At 44.3% G+C, this 14,875-nt stretch overlaps 1 protein-coding gene across 1 annotated transcript in view; it reads left to right on the top strand.

Annotated features, from left to right (window-relative positions):
• LOC144763410 (solute carrier family 22 member 2-like) overlaps positions 1–14,875 on the top strand; it is a 592,130-nt gene that overhangs the window by 522,337 nt on the left and 54,918 nt on the right. The window contains exon 10 of the mRNA XM_078648982.1: positions 6,492–6,591. Within this exon, the coding sequence (XP_078505108.1) occupies positions 6,492–6,591 (100 nt within the window). The remainder of the gene's footprint in view (positions 1–6,491; positions 6,592–14,875) is intronic.

The raw sequence follows: 14,875 nt of genomic DNA on the forward strand, positions 1-14,875 counted from the left end.
GAAGATCGCCATTGGGCTTGCGGGCATCGACCACCGGAGCAAGTCATTCAGTCCCTTCTACCTCCTCTATGATACCACCATTTATTAATTTGTTTATTTCCTTCTCCATATCTTCCTTCACAGCAATTGGTACACTCCTAACCTTACAGGAAACTGGTATGGAGTTATCTTTTAGCTTGATTTTATGTCTGTATCATTTGAGACATCCCAGATCATGTCTAAAAACCTTTGGAAAGTCTTTTTGAAGAGACTCAGATAACTTGCAATTATCCACCACTTGAATTTTACCATCAGACAAAGCTGCTGCACTAATGTTTCTATCTCTTAACAAAATTTGAGGGTCAGCGCTGGGATCCAAATACACACCCATTTCACCTTGATGAATCCAGCTTAGTAAACTGTCACCCTTCTTAGAGATGTAAATTTGACCAGATATCATCCTATCCTTATACCCTATAAGACCAAAGAAATAACCATGTAATTTTATCGGCTCACCTCCGTACGCCAAAGGAATTATGTCAGGCTTAAACATCCTAATTTTGCCCTTCAAACTGTTAGCATAAAAATCATTTGAAACGATAGATAGTCTTGCACCCGAATCAAACAAGACCTTAGTATCACATCCATCAACCTTAATGTGATCACTTGGACAAGATTTCGATTTTCCACTCGTTTCATCATAAACTGATGACACTTTTTGACTGCACTCATACTCATCATGACTCCCCGAACTATCATTATCTTCAAACACTGCAATTCTTTTAACTTTAGTGGTCAATTTGCTTTTGCAGACAGATGAGAAATGTCCCTTTTTTCTGCTCTTGTTACAGGTGTTACCAAGAGCAGGACACTTCTTATCATTCGCCAAATGGCCCACCTTGTCACATCTGAAACACCTAAGTAGTGTATTGCTCACGTACTTTCTCTCCTTACTGTCCTCATCCTTAGAAAGTAGTTTACACCTACCATCTTGGGATTTGCCTGACGCCTTGCTCTTTACGTTTACTGACTGTACATTACACTCACACCCACCGTTTTTCTTTATGATGGCAACACATTTTAAAGAATGTTCAATTTTTTTAGCAATAAGAATGACTTCATCGAGAGTGGGCTCATCACGCAACCACAATTCATCCCGAACCGTATCCATGTTGCACCCCAACATGAACTGATCCCTGATGTGCTCGTCCGTTAACCCTTCAAATTTACAAGACGAAGCTAACTTCCTTAAATCAGTTAAGTGAGTTTCAACAGACTCATCTTCCTTTTGTACCTTTTTTAAGTTATATCTTTCTAATATTGTGCTAACTTTAGGGAGGAAATGTAAATCAAGCTTTCGAATGCTGACTTCATACTCATTTAAACTGTTAGCTTCAGCAAGAGGTAACTCTGGAAGATGATCAAAAATATCCTGCCCCTCAGAACCAAGGCAATGCAATAAAAGAGCAGTTCTCCTTTCTGCACTTCAACAAGTGCCACACACTTTAGCGTAACGTTCAAACACACTTTTCCATTTTTTCCATTTAATCGGTGGCTCCCCTGGACTCTCCCAAAAAAATGGTGCCGCCGTTACGTTCTGCATGGCTGTGAAATATTTAACTATATCCTACAAACTAACAAGCAGTACTATAAAATAAACAACTGTGCCACACCAACTATTCAGCAGTACAATCAGAATAAAAAACAAATATTAAAGTTCACAATTCCTTACTCTTGTTCCCCTTGTTGTGACAAAATGATCCGATGATGAAACACCTTGTCACAAGCCGCTAAGAACCACAGCGATAAATGTGAGACACTGCAGTAACATACCACGAGGAATAACAGTTAGTGGAATGTGCAATTTGCTGTAAAAAATAATAATGTACTCAAATGGTCCACTTCTTAAGAACTCGCTAGAGGCTGTTAAAAAGACAAAGATAAAGTACACGAATGGACCAATTCTTAAGAACCCGCTAGCGTGCGAGTCGCTGTTGATAATTCAAAGAAAAACCGGAGAAAATGCAAAATATGTAGAGTTTACCAGACTGAGTGTTTTGCCGCTTCCCAGTTTCCGTTCCGCATTGGATTATCTTAAAATCTTACACACTCGTCCCCTTGGTAGCGCGTGAAGACTTGTGATGTGAGTTACCGAAAATGGCTCCCACGTTGTACGTGCTACGCCTCCGTCACGGCTATGATGCGTTCCGCGCTGCGTACACTACATGTTGCGTAGATTTCTGCTCCCACGTCACGTCACGTACACTACATGCACGAACCACTTGTGTCTCTGAGATGACGAAGACGGAATGACGGTGAAGAATAAAGAATGGTTCCAGAGCACGGGGAAGCACAGGCAAGTGACTTTGAAAGATGCAGGTCTGAAATGGCCGTTTAACTTATCCGATGATGGATTCAAGCTCCAAGTATCACCATCGTCCTCAGACCAAGTAAATCCTAAAGGCGGTACAAATCTCCACCATAACAGTTAATATTTTCCAAGCGTTCGATTGTTGAAAGTTAAATTTCTTCCAAAATGATAAACCCAAAACGCTTTGCGAGACCTTTTGTTTTAGAAGTATGAAGTATACTATCGCCATAAACTTAAGCTTAACAAAGGAGTAAAACACATGATCCCAGCAACAGCAGAGAGATAGTTTTTTTTTTTTTTTGCAGAGCTATAGATCAAAAGAGCAAGGTAGCTGGCTATGCACCTCGAGAGCTCCCAATCACTAATGGTGAATCAAAACAACAGAAATAGTAAATAGTGATGAGCAAGTGCCGCTTAGCCCACAGCTTGACCTACTCTCCCTGTTTTAAGCTCCAAATGGCAATTTCCTCTCATACGTATACAAAAGTCTCACCATGGAAATAAAGTCTTCCTGTGTTGAGATCCTTGTGAAGAGCTGCCGACTACGCCAGTGTGATATTTGAAGGAAGATCCTCAAACTTGAAATGTAGATATCCAAAAGAAAGTTTAATCTTCACAAAAGAATCTCATCCAAACAGGATAATAGCAAACTCACAACTAACCCTTTAACATTCTCTTATGCTTAACATTCCCTTAAGCTACAGTTCTAGAACAAACATGTCATCCCACCATAGAGATGAAGGTAGACACGTCACAACCATAGATAATCAGAAAGGTAGAATATCACACCCGCCAATAGAGAAGTCGATCATGGTTGCTTCCACATGACAACGGACTATCTGTCCCACTGCCATAGAGAAACAGACTCCCCCCTGCTAAAGGGTAAGAAACTATCCATGCCCCTTCCAAAGTGAACTAGATCATGACTCTGGCAGTCATCATTGGATCATCCAGCACCTCAGCGATAGAGAACTGAGTTGTCACCCCTTCTGTATAGCAATGGCCCAATTTCACCCATTCCTCACAATGCAATCTCACAGAGAAATGAGCCAGTCTGCACCCTCCAGTAGAGGATGTGAGCAGCATACCCCAGCTTAGAAAAAATCTATCAGACTTAATCACACTCATTAAGATGAGTGAAGCTGTGAACTGCCCTGAGCAGCAGGGTGTCAGCCATTCAGAAATCGAGACAGGCAAGCTTGCTGTAAAAGGCTGGCAGGGCTCGGACCACCAATCTGACACCTAACTCTGCCACAGCTATAGCCGCCTTTTAGGGGCACACACAAGTACACGATTCTTTACTATTCGGATGCTCGTCTTCAAGTATTTGGGCTCAGGTGAGTGCCCTTCCCACAGTGCAGACGTTCAGGGACACCTAAAACACAGCATATTAGTGAGCAGTTAATCAAAGTGCCCAACTGCCATTTAGAGGTGGTCGTGAAAGACAGAATGCTTCAGTGTAGGGACCACCGGCACCAAAAGCATAATATAACTCGGGGAGATGAGAAAACCTCTTGCCTTGTTTACAGAATGTAGAATATCTTCGGCGTTTGTCTCATGGCCATGGTCACTGTACAACAGAGCCTCCAGCATTGTAACTGCATCTGGGAGCCCACTCCCTCCCCCCTCTGTCTGTCTTCTCCATTTGCCCAGTGAAAATGTGTTCAACATTTGCATGCGCAGTGACCCCTGCCACACACACGCTTTTGCAGTGTCACTTGTGCATGGCATTCGTCCACTTCAGACACAAAGACACAAAGAACGCACTCATTACCTAACGTGTCTGAAAGCCAGTGGTGTGGACAGCTCCTTTCCTGGGACCAGCAATTACTGCAAAACACAAGCATTTGCAATGTAATAGGTCTCGCATTTACGCGACTTTGAGCTATTGGCATTGTGAATGACAATGCCCTTTATTTATGTGTTGGTTTCTAAAACAGAAATAAAAGCCATTGTCATTCTACAATGTCAATAGCTTATACGTGCCTAAATGCTATTGCATTGCAAATACTTGTTTCCTATTTCTTTACATGCTGAAAGCGCCCGCCTGCCATTTCCTTTCGTTTTCATTACTTTTGTTGCAATCTCGGCACCAGCGGGGTGCCACGATTGCATGAAAAGTAAAGTAATCGAAAAGCACTTTTTTTTCTATTTCTTACTTCTGGTGCAATCATGGCACCCGTGCCAGTGCCAAGATTGTAACAAAAGTAATGAAAACAAAAGGAAATGGCGGGCGGCAGTGAGTGAAAAATAACATAAAAAGCAGGGATCTCGGAACGGTGGTGCGGCGGGCAAGCACGGCAGAAAGCGGGCATGGCGCACTGAATGTAGCAAAGTACGTCATGCTTGTAAGTACGAGAAACTCAATTTAGAAAATAATGCTTACAGACTAAATAAAGCATCCCTTGTAACAACCGAAGTAAAAGGGCCAGTCCCCATGGGAGGTTACAGATGAAGGCAAAATGGTGCCCACGAGGGACTAACATGCCGATTTACGAATCAGAAGCCAGTATTTATGAAGGACAATGACACAAGCCAATAACAAACATGGGTGGAGAGTATGACAGGCTTCTATTCGGTACTCCACTACAACAAGTCTTGCAGAACAGTGCATGAGCGCTGACTCTAGGCTCGACCTTAAAATGAATAGCCTGCTTTTCTTATGTTAAGTTAAGTAAATAATTATTTTGCCAGAGCATTTGCTAACGTTTGACATTTTTACTCAATTTATATCATTTCTCAGTTTAAGCACAGTGTTGTTTCCTTGTAATTGTCACATTTCTCTTTTGTTCTGAATTATATCATGCTGATTACAAAAATGATCCTTTTTCATTCATTTAAATTGAATTCATTCATTTATGTTTTTTTTCGCCCTACGAATATTTGTAACATATACAATAGCGTCCTCGTACTGAAAAGTTTGGAAAACCCCTGAAAGAGTCCTTGGAAAACAGCCCACCAGCCTCCTGGTGAAGGACCACCTGTCGGATTTAGATATTTCTGCCTGCATGGCAGGGTTAACCATAAAGAAAGTGCATCTGTCTGTACGAGCACGCCACTGAATTCTGTTTCGTCTGCTCAGCATTTGTTTTTCCTTTTCAGAAACAAACCCTCAAAGTAGGGTTTTTGTTTCAGTAGCAAACCCACAAAACTGGGTTTTGCTTTTGAAAATAAACAGTCGATGACAAAAGCATGCAAGGTGTTTTACCCATACCTGTGGAGACCACCGTGAGTTTTCCTTGTCATTAGAAATGAGTCGCAGTTACTTTGCCTTTAATTGGGTGGGGTGGCCATCACTGCGACCTAGCAGCACTAGTAAGACAAGTAGTCGGCTCAAGTGTTTCTGCCAGTGGAATCTGCTGACCCTCTGCCATTGGAACCCCTGTATTTCACTAACTCCCAAATGAAGTAGGGAAACCACGCATTTTGAATCTTCGAAACTCTAAATGACACAGAATTTCTTGGAGAAAACGTGGAGATCTTTAAGGGATATAGCAGGTATATTTGGTGCTTAATCACTTAGGCCCTCTTAAACAGATCATATGATGAAGTGACTAGAATCTGATCTCACATTGTCAATTAATAGTAGACTCATATGTTATCATGATTAAAGGGGCTAGAAAGAATTCATAATGAATGAATGCTTAACTAATTGCACAAGAGGATCCTAACCACAGCATTTCAAACAATCGCGATTTTTTTTTATAGTTCTTTAGCTGAGTTAAAGTAAAGATCAAACTTGTGGTCAAAATGGGAAATAAACATAGTGATAACTGCAAATAGATAGAACCTGAGCAGAAAGGCAACAGTCATTTAAGTTGAAGACTTTCGAACAACAGAACATATGCATTGCCATGGCACTCGAGCAAAATGGGACATTTTAGAACCCAAGTTAACTTCAAGTTTCATAACAAGATATTTTAAATATAAAGGTTCCTTCAGTATGCAGCCGTGATGTAGTTGCTTTTTTTGGCCTTCAGTAGAACCCTTGCTCTTGACTTGGTTAGGCATCAACAGCCCAAAAATAAAAATTGTTTAAAAATTGAGATCCTGCAGCCTATGTTCATTTTTTTCACCCAGAATACTGAATCTACATATTAATTTCTATATATTAAAATGCGTAAAATATATTTTTTTCTAGGCGTTACTGGAGTGATTGCTGGTGGATTGGTGTTTGTCCTACCTGAGACCAAAGGGAAAGCTCTGCCTGAGACTATTGAAGAAGCAGAAAACCTGCATAAGTAAGTACTCACTCTCAGATAAAGTTAGGGTGAAAACAAATCTTGAGATACTAAGAACCCAGTCCACCTCCAAGAAACCTTAACTCACACAAGCTTATGTTGACACGTCGACAGCTTGTGTACAGTTACTTCCCTGCTCACCATGCTAGCTATTCACATTTTACATGGGAGACGTGAAAGGTTGGCAATGCTGCAAAAAGAGCAAGATATTGTTAACAGAAAGTCAACCTGAAAGATTTCTTTTAGTTTTCAAGGCGTTTTTCAACTTCATTCTGAGTTTGAGGGTCCTTTGTTATAACGGTTGAATGATGATAATTGTGGTAGTGATGAGGGTGATTATTATCAATAATATCAATAATATCAATAATAATAATAAACACTAACATTGCTATTGTTATTATTATTATTATTGGTATTATCATTATTAAACAATGCAATAAAGGGTAATCTGTATGAAGGCAGTATGATGCTGATGAGGAGGATGGTGATAATAATAATGATACAAATAATCAATTTTATACTATTATCATCATTATTATCATTAAAGGAATTATTATTTTTATTATAATAGAGGGAACTTTGTTATGAAGGTAGTATGATGGTGATGATGATGAGGAGGGTAGTGATTATTATAATAATAAACAATAATAATATAAATAATAACAACAATAGTAATAGGAATCATGATCATCTTTATTGTCGCGTATTAAACCTTTACAGTCATTTAACACATACTAATCATAATTAACTTGTCAAGGGGTAGTTGCCACTCATTCAAACATAAGGTTATAGGCAAATATAGGAGGAGTGTGGCTCACTGATTAGAGCGTCAGACCCTGATGCAGAGGTCTGGCCTGGGACCAGGGTTCAATTCCCGTCGCGGCAGTGTCTTGAGCTCAAATGTCCGCGGACCTGATAATTCTCGGCACAGTGTCTACTCTAATCATGGGGTCCCACGTTGCATCTCTGGGCAATAGCTTGCTTAGTACACCGGCCCTAATCGCTAAGGATGCCTGGCTTCACCAGGGGGGTGACCAGGAGTTGGGCGCCTCACAGGAACAGGCCAGGACGGGTTCCTCAGCGGTTTATTCAGCGCAGGGACACACTGGTAAGTGTAACCATGTGCTTTATAAGCTTCAGAATTACAATTATATATGATTGTAGTTTATAGATTTCAGCTCTTAAGGTCCTCAGTATATTTTTAAACAATTGCCATTACGGAGGACGCCACGCCATGGACCCAGCTGAAACCTACTTTAAATGCACTATTAATTGAGAAAATACAAATCAGGACTGATATGACAATGCAAGAGCAGTTCCTCATCTGTGTTAAGGAAATAAAAATAAAAGAAAGGAATAGATTGAAGATATTTGTGATCAAGCCGAATCTGATTGGTGATATACTGAAATTGATATATGATTATATTATACCACAAGCTCATTTTCTGCCCTGAAGAAGTCTGTGAAAGGACGAAACGCGTTGGCTACGGCTTCAGTCTTTTACTGAAGATTAAATAAAGGATGAACTACAAACAACACTACTGATTCTGCTATGGATGATTTATATTTGTACTTAATAATTATTGATACTGTTGAATAATTGTGACAAAATTAGTGTGCTGGACCAATTTATGCGATATTTTTAAAACAACACTAAATTACTTTAGGTAATATATCTTTGTGTGGGTTTAGGCACATGTTAAAAAATATATTTATTACATCGAGTTTAGTGATTAAACAATGTTACTCCTATTTCCATCTGAAAATCAAGGGCCTCTATGACAACTTCAATGACTAGACACCTGACTTTGGAACCACCCCCTCCGCCAGCAACGTCAGCCAGCCTACCCTCTCCTACTGGACCCCAGTCACCACCGAAGACACCGCATCGACCATGAAAAGCATCCACTCAGGAGCCCCCACGGATCCCTGTACCCCACCATCGCCCCAGAACTACAACACACTAACAATGCCACCTTCGATACCAGCATCTTTCCCGACAACTGAAAATGCACAGTAGTCCGACCCCTACTCAAGAAACCCTCAGCAGGTCCCATGGACCTCAAGAACTACCGCCCCATCTCGCTCCTCCCCTTTGTGGCAAAAGTCGCTGAGAAGAGCGTCAACATCCAGCTAACGAAATTCATCGAAGAACACTCCAACCACAGCACCGAGACCGCTCTCCTCGCAACCACAGATGACATCTACACCCTCGTCGACCAAGGCCACACCATAGCCCTGATATTACTTGACCTCTCCGCAGCCTTCAACACTCTCTCCCACCGCACTCTCACCGCCAGACTCCACAAAGCCAGCAAACAGGGAGCCGTCATCGACTGGCTCCGCTCCTTCCTCGCCAGCAGAACCTGAAGAATCAAACTTCCACCCTTCCTCTTCGAACCCACAGAAATCAACTGCAGAGTACCCTAAGGATCGTCACTCAGCTCCACCCTCTTCAACATCTACATGGCCCCCCTTTGCCGCCATCCTACACCGACGACATCCAACTTATCCTCTTTCTCACCAAGGACCCCATCACCACCAGACTCAACTTCCAAGAAGGAATGAGGGACGTGGCTTCCTGGATGAGCAGCAGCTGCCTGAAGCTCAACTCGGAGAAGACAGAGGTCCTTGTCTCTAGGCCCTCCCCCTCTGCATGGGACAACTTTTGGTAGCCCACCGCCCTTGACAGCCCCGCCCCCACGGACCACACCTGAAACCTCGGCATCAAACTCGACTCCTCCCTCTCCATGACCAGACAGGTCAACGCCGTCGCCTCCTCCTGTTTCAACAACCGTCCGCATCCTCTGAAAGACCTTCAAATGGACCCCCCCCCCCAAGAATTATGGAAGACGGTTACCCTCACACTCATAACCAGCAGACTGGACTACGGAAGCGCCCTCTATGCCGGGATCGACAAGTCTCTAGTCCCCAAACACCAGACAATAGAGGACACCGCAGCCAGACTCGTCCTTGGCATCCCCTGACACAAACATATCACCCAGCAACCGCGTAACCTCCACTGGCTCCCTATTGAGAAAAGAGTAACCTTCAAGATACTCACCCACGCCTTCGAGTTCCTCCTCAACACCAGACCCCAATACCTCAACAACAGAATGTCCTTCCACGTACCCAAGAGGAACCTCCGATTCGCCGACCTCGCCGTGCCGAAACCCTGCGCATCCGCAGAGCAAGAACGGGTAGAAGAACCTTCTCCTACATCAGGCCCGAGACCTGGAACGAGCTGTTGATCGACATCAGGTTCTTGCCCACCCTGCACATCTTCAGGAAGACCATCAAGACCTGGCTCTTCGACTGAACGGAGCTGCCCAGCGCCTTGAGACCATCATGGGTGAGTAGCGTGCTTTAAAAGAAACCTGATTGATTGAGATACATATTGTATTACGGTAAGATAAAAGTAATTATTCAATTTGGACCCAGATCATGAGGGTTTTGCATACGCAATTAATTTCACATCCAAATTTATAAAATAAAGGATTATGGACATATTCCAACTCCAAACTATATTTATATCGATGACACATACTCGAGGGTTGTAGTAGTGAATATGAACCCTCAATATAGACCTACAACAATATCATGGACAGAATATTGAGGGACAAAATATGGAAAGGTAAGTTCATATAGGGAAGTATTCATTTACTTACTATTCCGAACTCTACATCTTTGTACCTTGAAGATATATATCACTAAGTAGCATAAATGTGGCGTTAGATACAGAAATCTATATTTACTTACTTGGCAATATTTCAGTTTCAATATTTTGTCCTTGATATTCTGTGCCATAGATATTCTACTTTCAATAATCAGGGTGCACACCGCACCAGAGTAAGGTATGTTTTTCTTTCTTGTCAATTTAGGGTTAAGGAATTATTAAGGATTTATTAAGGAGGGGCAGCAAAATGGATAGAATAGGCAAAAATGTGTACTTTTGAGGGTACCAACCAAGGCGGGACATATATTTGTTTCCACTAGGCATTTCCCTGTTGGTTTGGTGCCCATACTCTGTGAGTGTTTCCAAAGCCTGAAACCCTCACTTGTAGGCTACAACATCCCACAGTAGCCACAGTACTCCTATTTTGTTCACTGTGTTAATTTTCAAGAAATCTAAAGCTCTTGTAGGTGCATATAGAGATTGAGGTCCTTGAGTTACTGAGGGGATATCCCTACACTATATTTACATATCATAATTAAGATCCTAAATAGGATCCACTGAGCCACTACATTTTACGAGAGGCCTCTAATAGATGGTCCTTTTAGTGCAGGTTTGTGGTAAATCTGATGTCCGCATTCTGGGCTATTTGTAGATTCCTCAAGAGATTTATTTGAAATGCTCAGATACACACTGTTGGCATATTCCATCCTGGAGTGGTTTAAGAACCTTATGATAACATGACAAAGTTAAGAGCTGGACTGTATCAATAATGCATCTTTGCCAGAACCATCTGGAAAAAAATACTTTTGTAAGCAGCTTCTAACTGTGGAGGCACTTATAAGGTTATGTTGATTAGCACTCCCAATGTGTTACGTAGCTTACTGGAGTGACTGAGTGGTTGAGGGTGTGAGGACAATGAGAGTCATTTAGGCTCTTGCAGATGTCAATCATTTCTTGCAGCAGCGGCAATTGACTCCACTAGTCTTGCACTGTATCTGGAGGGGGACAATATATTGAGGCTAAGAAAGATAACATTGCAAAACGTCTCATAATGTATTGACGAGCGCACTCATTGCTAGCACCAAATGTGTGGAAAGCTGTGTCCAAAATTTAAGCCAGGAGGAGACTGGCTAAGTGATTTAAAAATTAAGCCATATTTATGACTTTAGTGGTGCAGGGCAGCGCAGCAAGTCAACTTGCTGTGCTGCCTGCGTCACAGGGAAAGGGTTGGAATGTGCCGTATTTATCCAATATGACGCATTCTTGTCCTTTTCCTTTTCGCTGGTGCCATTTTGCCAGACTAGTGCCAACGCAGGCACCGTGGTTCAAGGGTGTCTCTGTTGTAGGCAGGATTGTTTTGGGCAGGAAGGGGCACCTTACTGCACAAAAAGAATCCTGATAGGCTTTTTCCTCTTTCTAGAAAGAGGAAATAATGAGAAGAAATTCTCCTTGTTACACCTCCCCTGTGGAGGCAAATTGTTTTGGCGCATTCCCAGGTTTACAGGGTCTTGTAAATCTGAGAATGCGTCAAAAACTATGGGAGATTCGTGGGAACACCCACGCATTGCCCACTGAACGCCTACCTAGGGCACAGTAACACAACGCAGCTATTGGCACTGCATTGAGGACTCCATATTTTTAGAACGACACAAAGTGACTTTGCGCAGCTTCAAAAATATAACTTAAGGTTTGAATTGCTCTTGCACTACGTTGCATGGTGCAAGAGCGACACATACCGGGTCATAAATATGGGTCTTAGCTTTGAAATTAACATGGGTTTTCCTTTTGGGGAGCCCGGTCAGTATGCAGAGCTGGCAATGGAGAGAGCAGCTGGACCTGAGTAATCCTTGTGAGACAGGGCTCTGGTGGTGCCCGGCGGACGTGAGCCTTCACCTCACTCCCGCCACCCCCATGAGTCAACCAAGAAGGTCCTAACTCTGTAGCTGTGGTGTTTCGGGCTGGGGGTGCGGCCTGCTGGCCATCCGGAGGCTTCAGAAACAGGAGGCTGAAGAGTGAGGTAGGGGGAGTGTCCTAGGGGTGCGGACATTGGCCCCGCACGGGAGTGGACCTGATCCGAGTTAGCTGCTGTCATGCTGAAGCTCCGGCCCGCGTGAGGGCTGGTCATCTCATCCTGCCAAACAACACATAAAAATTAAAGGCATTCCTGGAGGTTGGGTCTGGTATCCCTCTCCTAAGGCTGGGACACTGTGGAACAAAGCCCCCAGTAAACAGATTTGTAACTTGCTTGGCAGCCTGGTGGGGAGTGTGCTACCCGGGATAGCCCTGCCTCAAACAGAATGTTGTCATCTGTTGTGCGGACAGAACACAGGTTGACCGCGGAGTCCTCCCCATGAGTGGGGGCCTGCAAACTAGAAACACCGTGCGAAGCGGGAGGAGGGGCACCTGGGAGGGTGCTGAGTCCACCTGCTGCTGCACTGAATAACACCTATATCTCGATATTTGTAGGAGACTCCGAGTTGATTCATCCCCCATTTTCACTGTCATCTATGTGCCTGCCAGTAGCTTCCTTCCAGCAAGGTGTGTGGTGTCATTGGTAGACATGTGGCTGCTGGTAGAGGCCTTATGGGGAAAGATAAGGTGGCTAGGTCCACACAGTCCATCAAAATTGACAATTACACCCAGATCGTTCCACCAGCGGGGACCATGGGAGAAATAAGTACTTCAACAACTGAGCAACCACCAGCGCCAGTTCAACCAAAAGATCCCACCCACCCTGTCTGATCTCATGGCGGCCATCCAGGGTACTTGTATGCAACTAGTCACTAAAATAGACTCCGTGGCCATTGATTTCAACCTGTTGCGTGCAGACCTGCGTGGAGTGGCAGATCATGTGAATTAAGCAGAGGGCATTGGGTCAGACCTGCAGACGAAGGTAGCGCCCTCCACGAGACGGTATCCTCTCTTCATAAATTGATTATCCGCCTAGAGGACGGTGTTGAAGAAGAAGCAGAGGATCACTCCAGAAGGACTAACCTCCGTTTTGTTGGGTTTTTGGAAAAAGTAGAGGGACAGTTAGTGGAGCTGTTCCTTGAAGAATTGATCAGTGAGTTCATGCGCCCACAGTCTCTATCTAAGGTTTTCATGGTGGAACGAGTGCACCAAGCATTGGTGCTGACTCCCCATCCTGGTGCCCTACCAAGAGCCATTATTTCTTGGATGTTCGAGAAAGAGAAGCAATACTGCAGCTCATCTGTGCGAAGGACTCGCCAAACTATGAGGGTCATCCAATCTCTTTATTCCCAGACTACACCATGAAGGTAGAGGAACAACAACAAACTTTTTTAGCTGTCAGGGGAAGGCTTTGAGACCATAACCTACGCCACAGCTTTCCAAACTTTTCATGTTGGTGACACACTTTTTGGAGATGCATCATTTTGGGACACAGGAAGGCAGAGTAGGGAGAGAGAGTAGCGAGTGATCCTGAACCACTTGAGGGGGATTCGGTGGGGTGCTCCCCCTGGAAGAAAATGTTGAAATAAAAGTGGGTAAATGGTGCATTTTCAAGCAAATCTGAAACCATGAGGTTGAACAAAGGCCCCTGCTGTGGATGCCTTTGTCCACTGAGCCACCAGATCCGGCATACACACATCTTTTTTTCTCTCTCTTTATCTCTTCTCCCTCTCTCTATCTCTCCCTCACTCTCTTTGTCTCCCTCTCCCTCCCTCTCTCCATCTCCCTCCCTCTCTATCTCCCTCTCTCCATCTCCCTTCTCTATCTCCCTCCCTCTCACCCTCTCTCTATCTCCCTCTGTCTCACTCACTCTGTCTCCCTCTCAACAGTCTCCCTCTCTCTGTCTCCCTCCCTCTCTCCCCCTCCCTCTCTCTCCTTCTGTCTCCCTCCCTCTCTCCCCCTCTGTCTGGCTACCTCCCTCTGTCTCCCTCTATCGGTCTCGCTCCCTCTGTCACCCTCCTGCCTCTGTCTGTCTCCCTCTGTATGTCTCCCTCCCTCTGTCTCCCACTCTCTGTCTCCCTCTGTTTCCGTCCCTCTGTCTCCCTCCCTCTGTCTCCATCCCTCTGTCTCCCTACCTCTATCTCCCTCCCTCACCCCCTCTCTCCCTCTGTCTCCCTCTGTCTCTCTCTCTCTGTATCTCTCCCTCTGTCTCCCTCTCTCTGTCCCCCTCTCTCTCTCTCTGTCTCCCTCTCTCTCTGTCTCCCTCCCTCTGTCTGTCTGTCTCCCTCTCCTTCCCACTGTCTCCCTCTGCCTCCCTCTCTCTCTGTCTCCCTCCCTCTGTCACCCTCTCTCTCTCTCCTTGTCTCCCTCCGTCTCCCTCTCCTTCTCCGTCTCACTCTCTGTCTCTCTGGCTCTGTCTGTCTCAGTCTCTGCCTCTATCTGTCTGTCTGTCCCTTTATGTCCCTGTCTCCCTCCTTCTGTCTCCCTCTCCGTCTCTCTGTCTCTGCCTCTATCTGTCTGTCCCCGTCTCTGTCTCTGCCTGTCCCTGTCTCTGTCTGTCTCTGTCTCTATCCCTGTCTGTCTCTGTCTCCCTCCCTCGCTTGTCTCTCTCTCTCTCCCCCTCTCTCTGTCTCCCTCACTCTGTCTGTCTCCCTCTCTCTCTGTCTCCCTCTCTCTGTCTCCCTCCCTCTCACTCTC

Source organism: Lissotriton helveticus, chromosome 6 (assembly GCF_964261635.1).
Source record: "Lissotriton helveticus chromosome 6, aLisHel1.1, whole genome shotgun sequence".
NCBI lineage: Eukaryota > Metazoa > Chordata > Amphibia > Caudata > Salamandridae > Lissotriton > Lissotriton helveticus.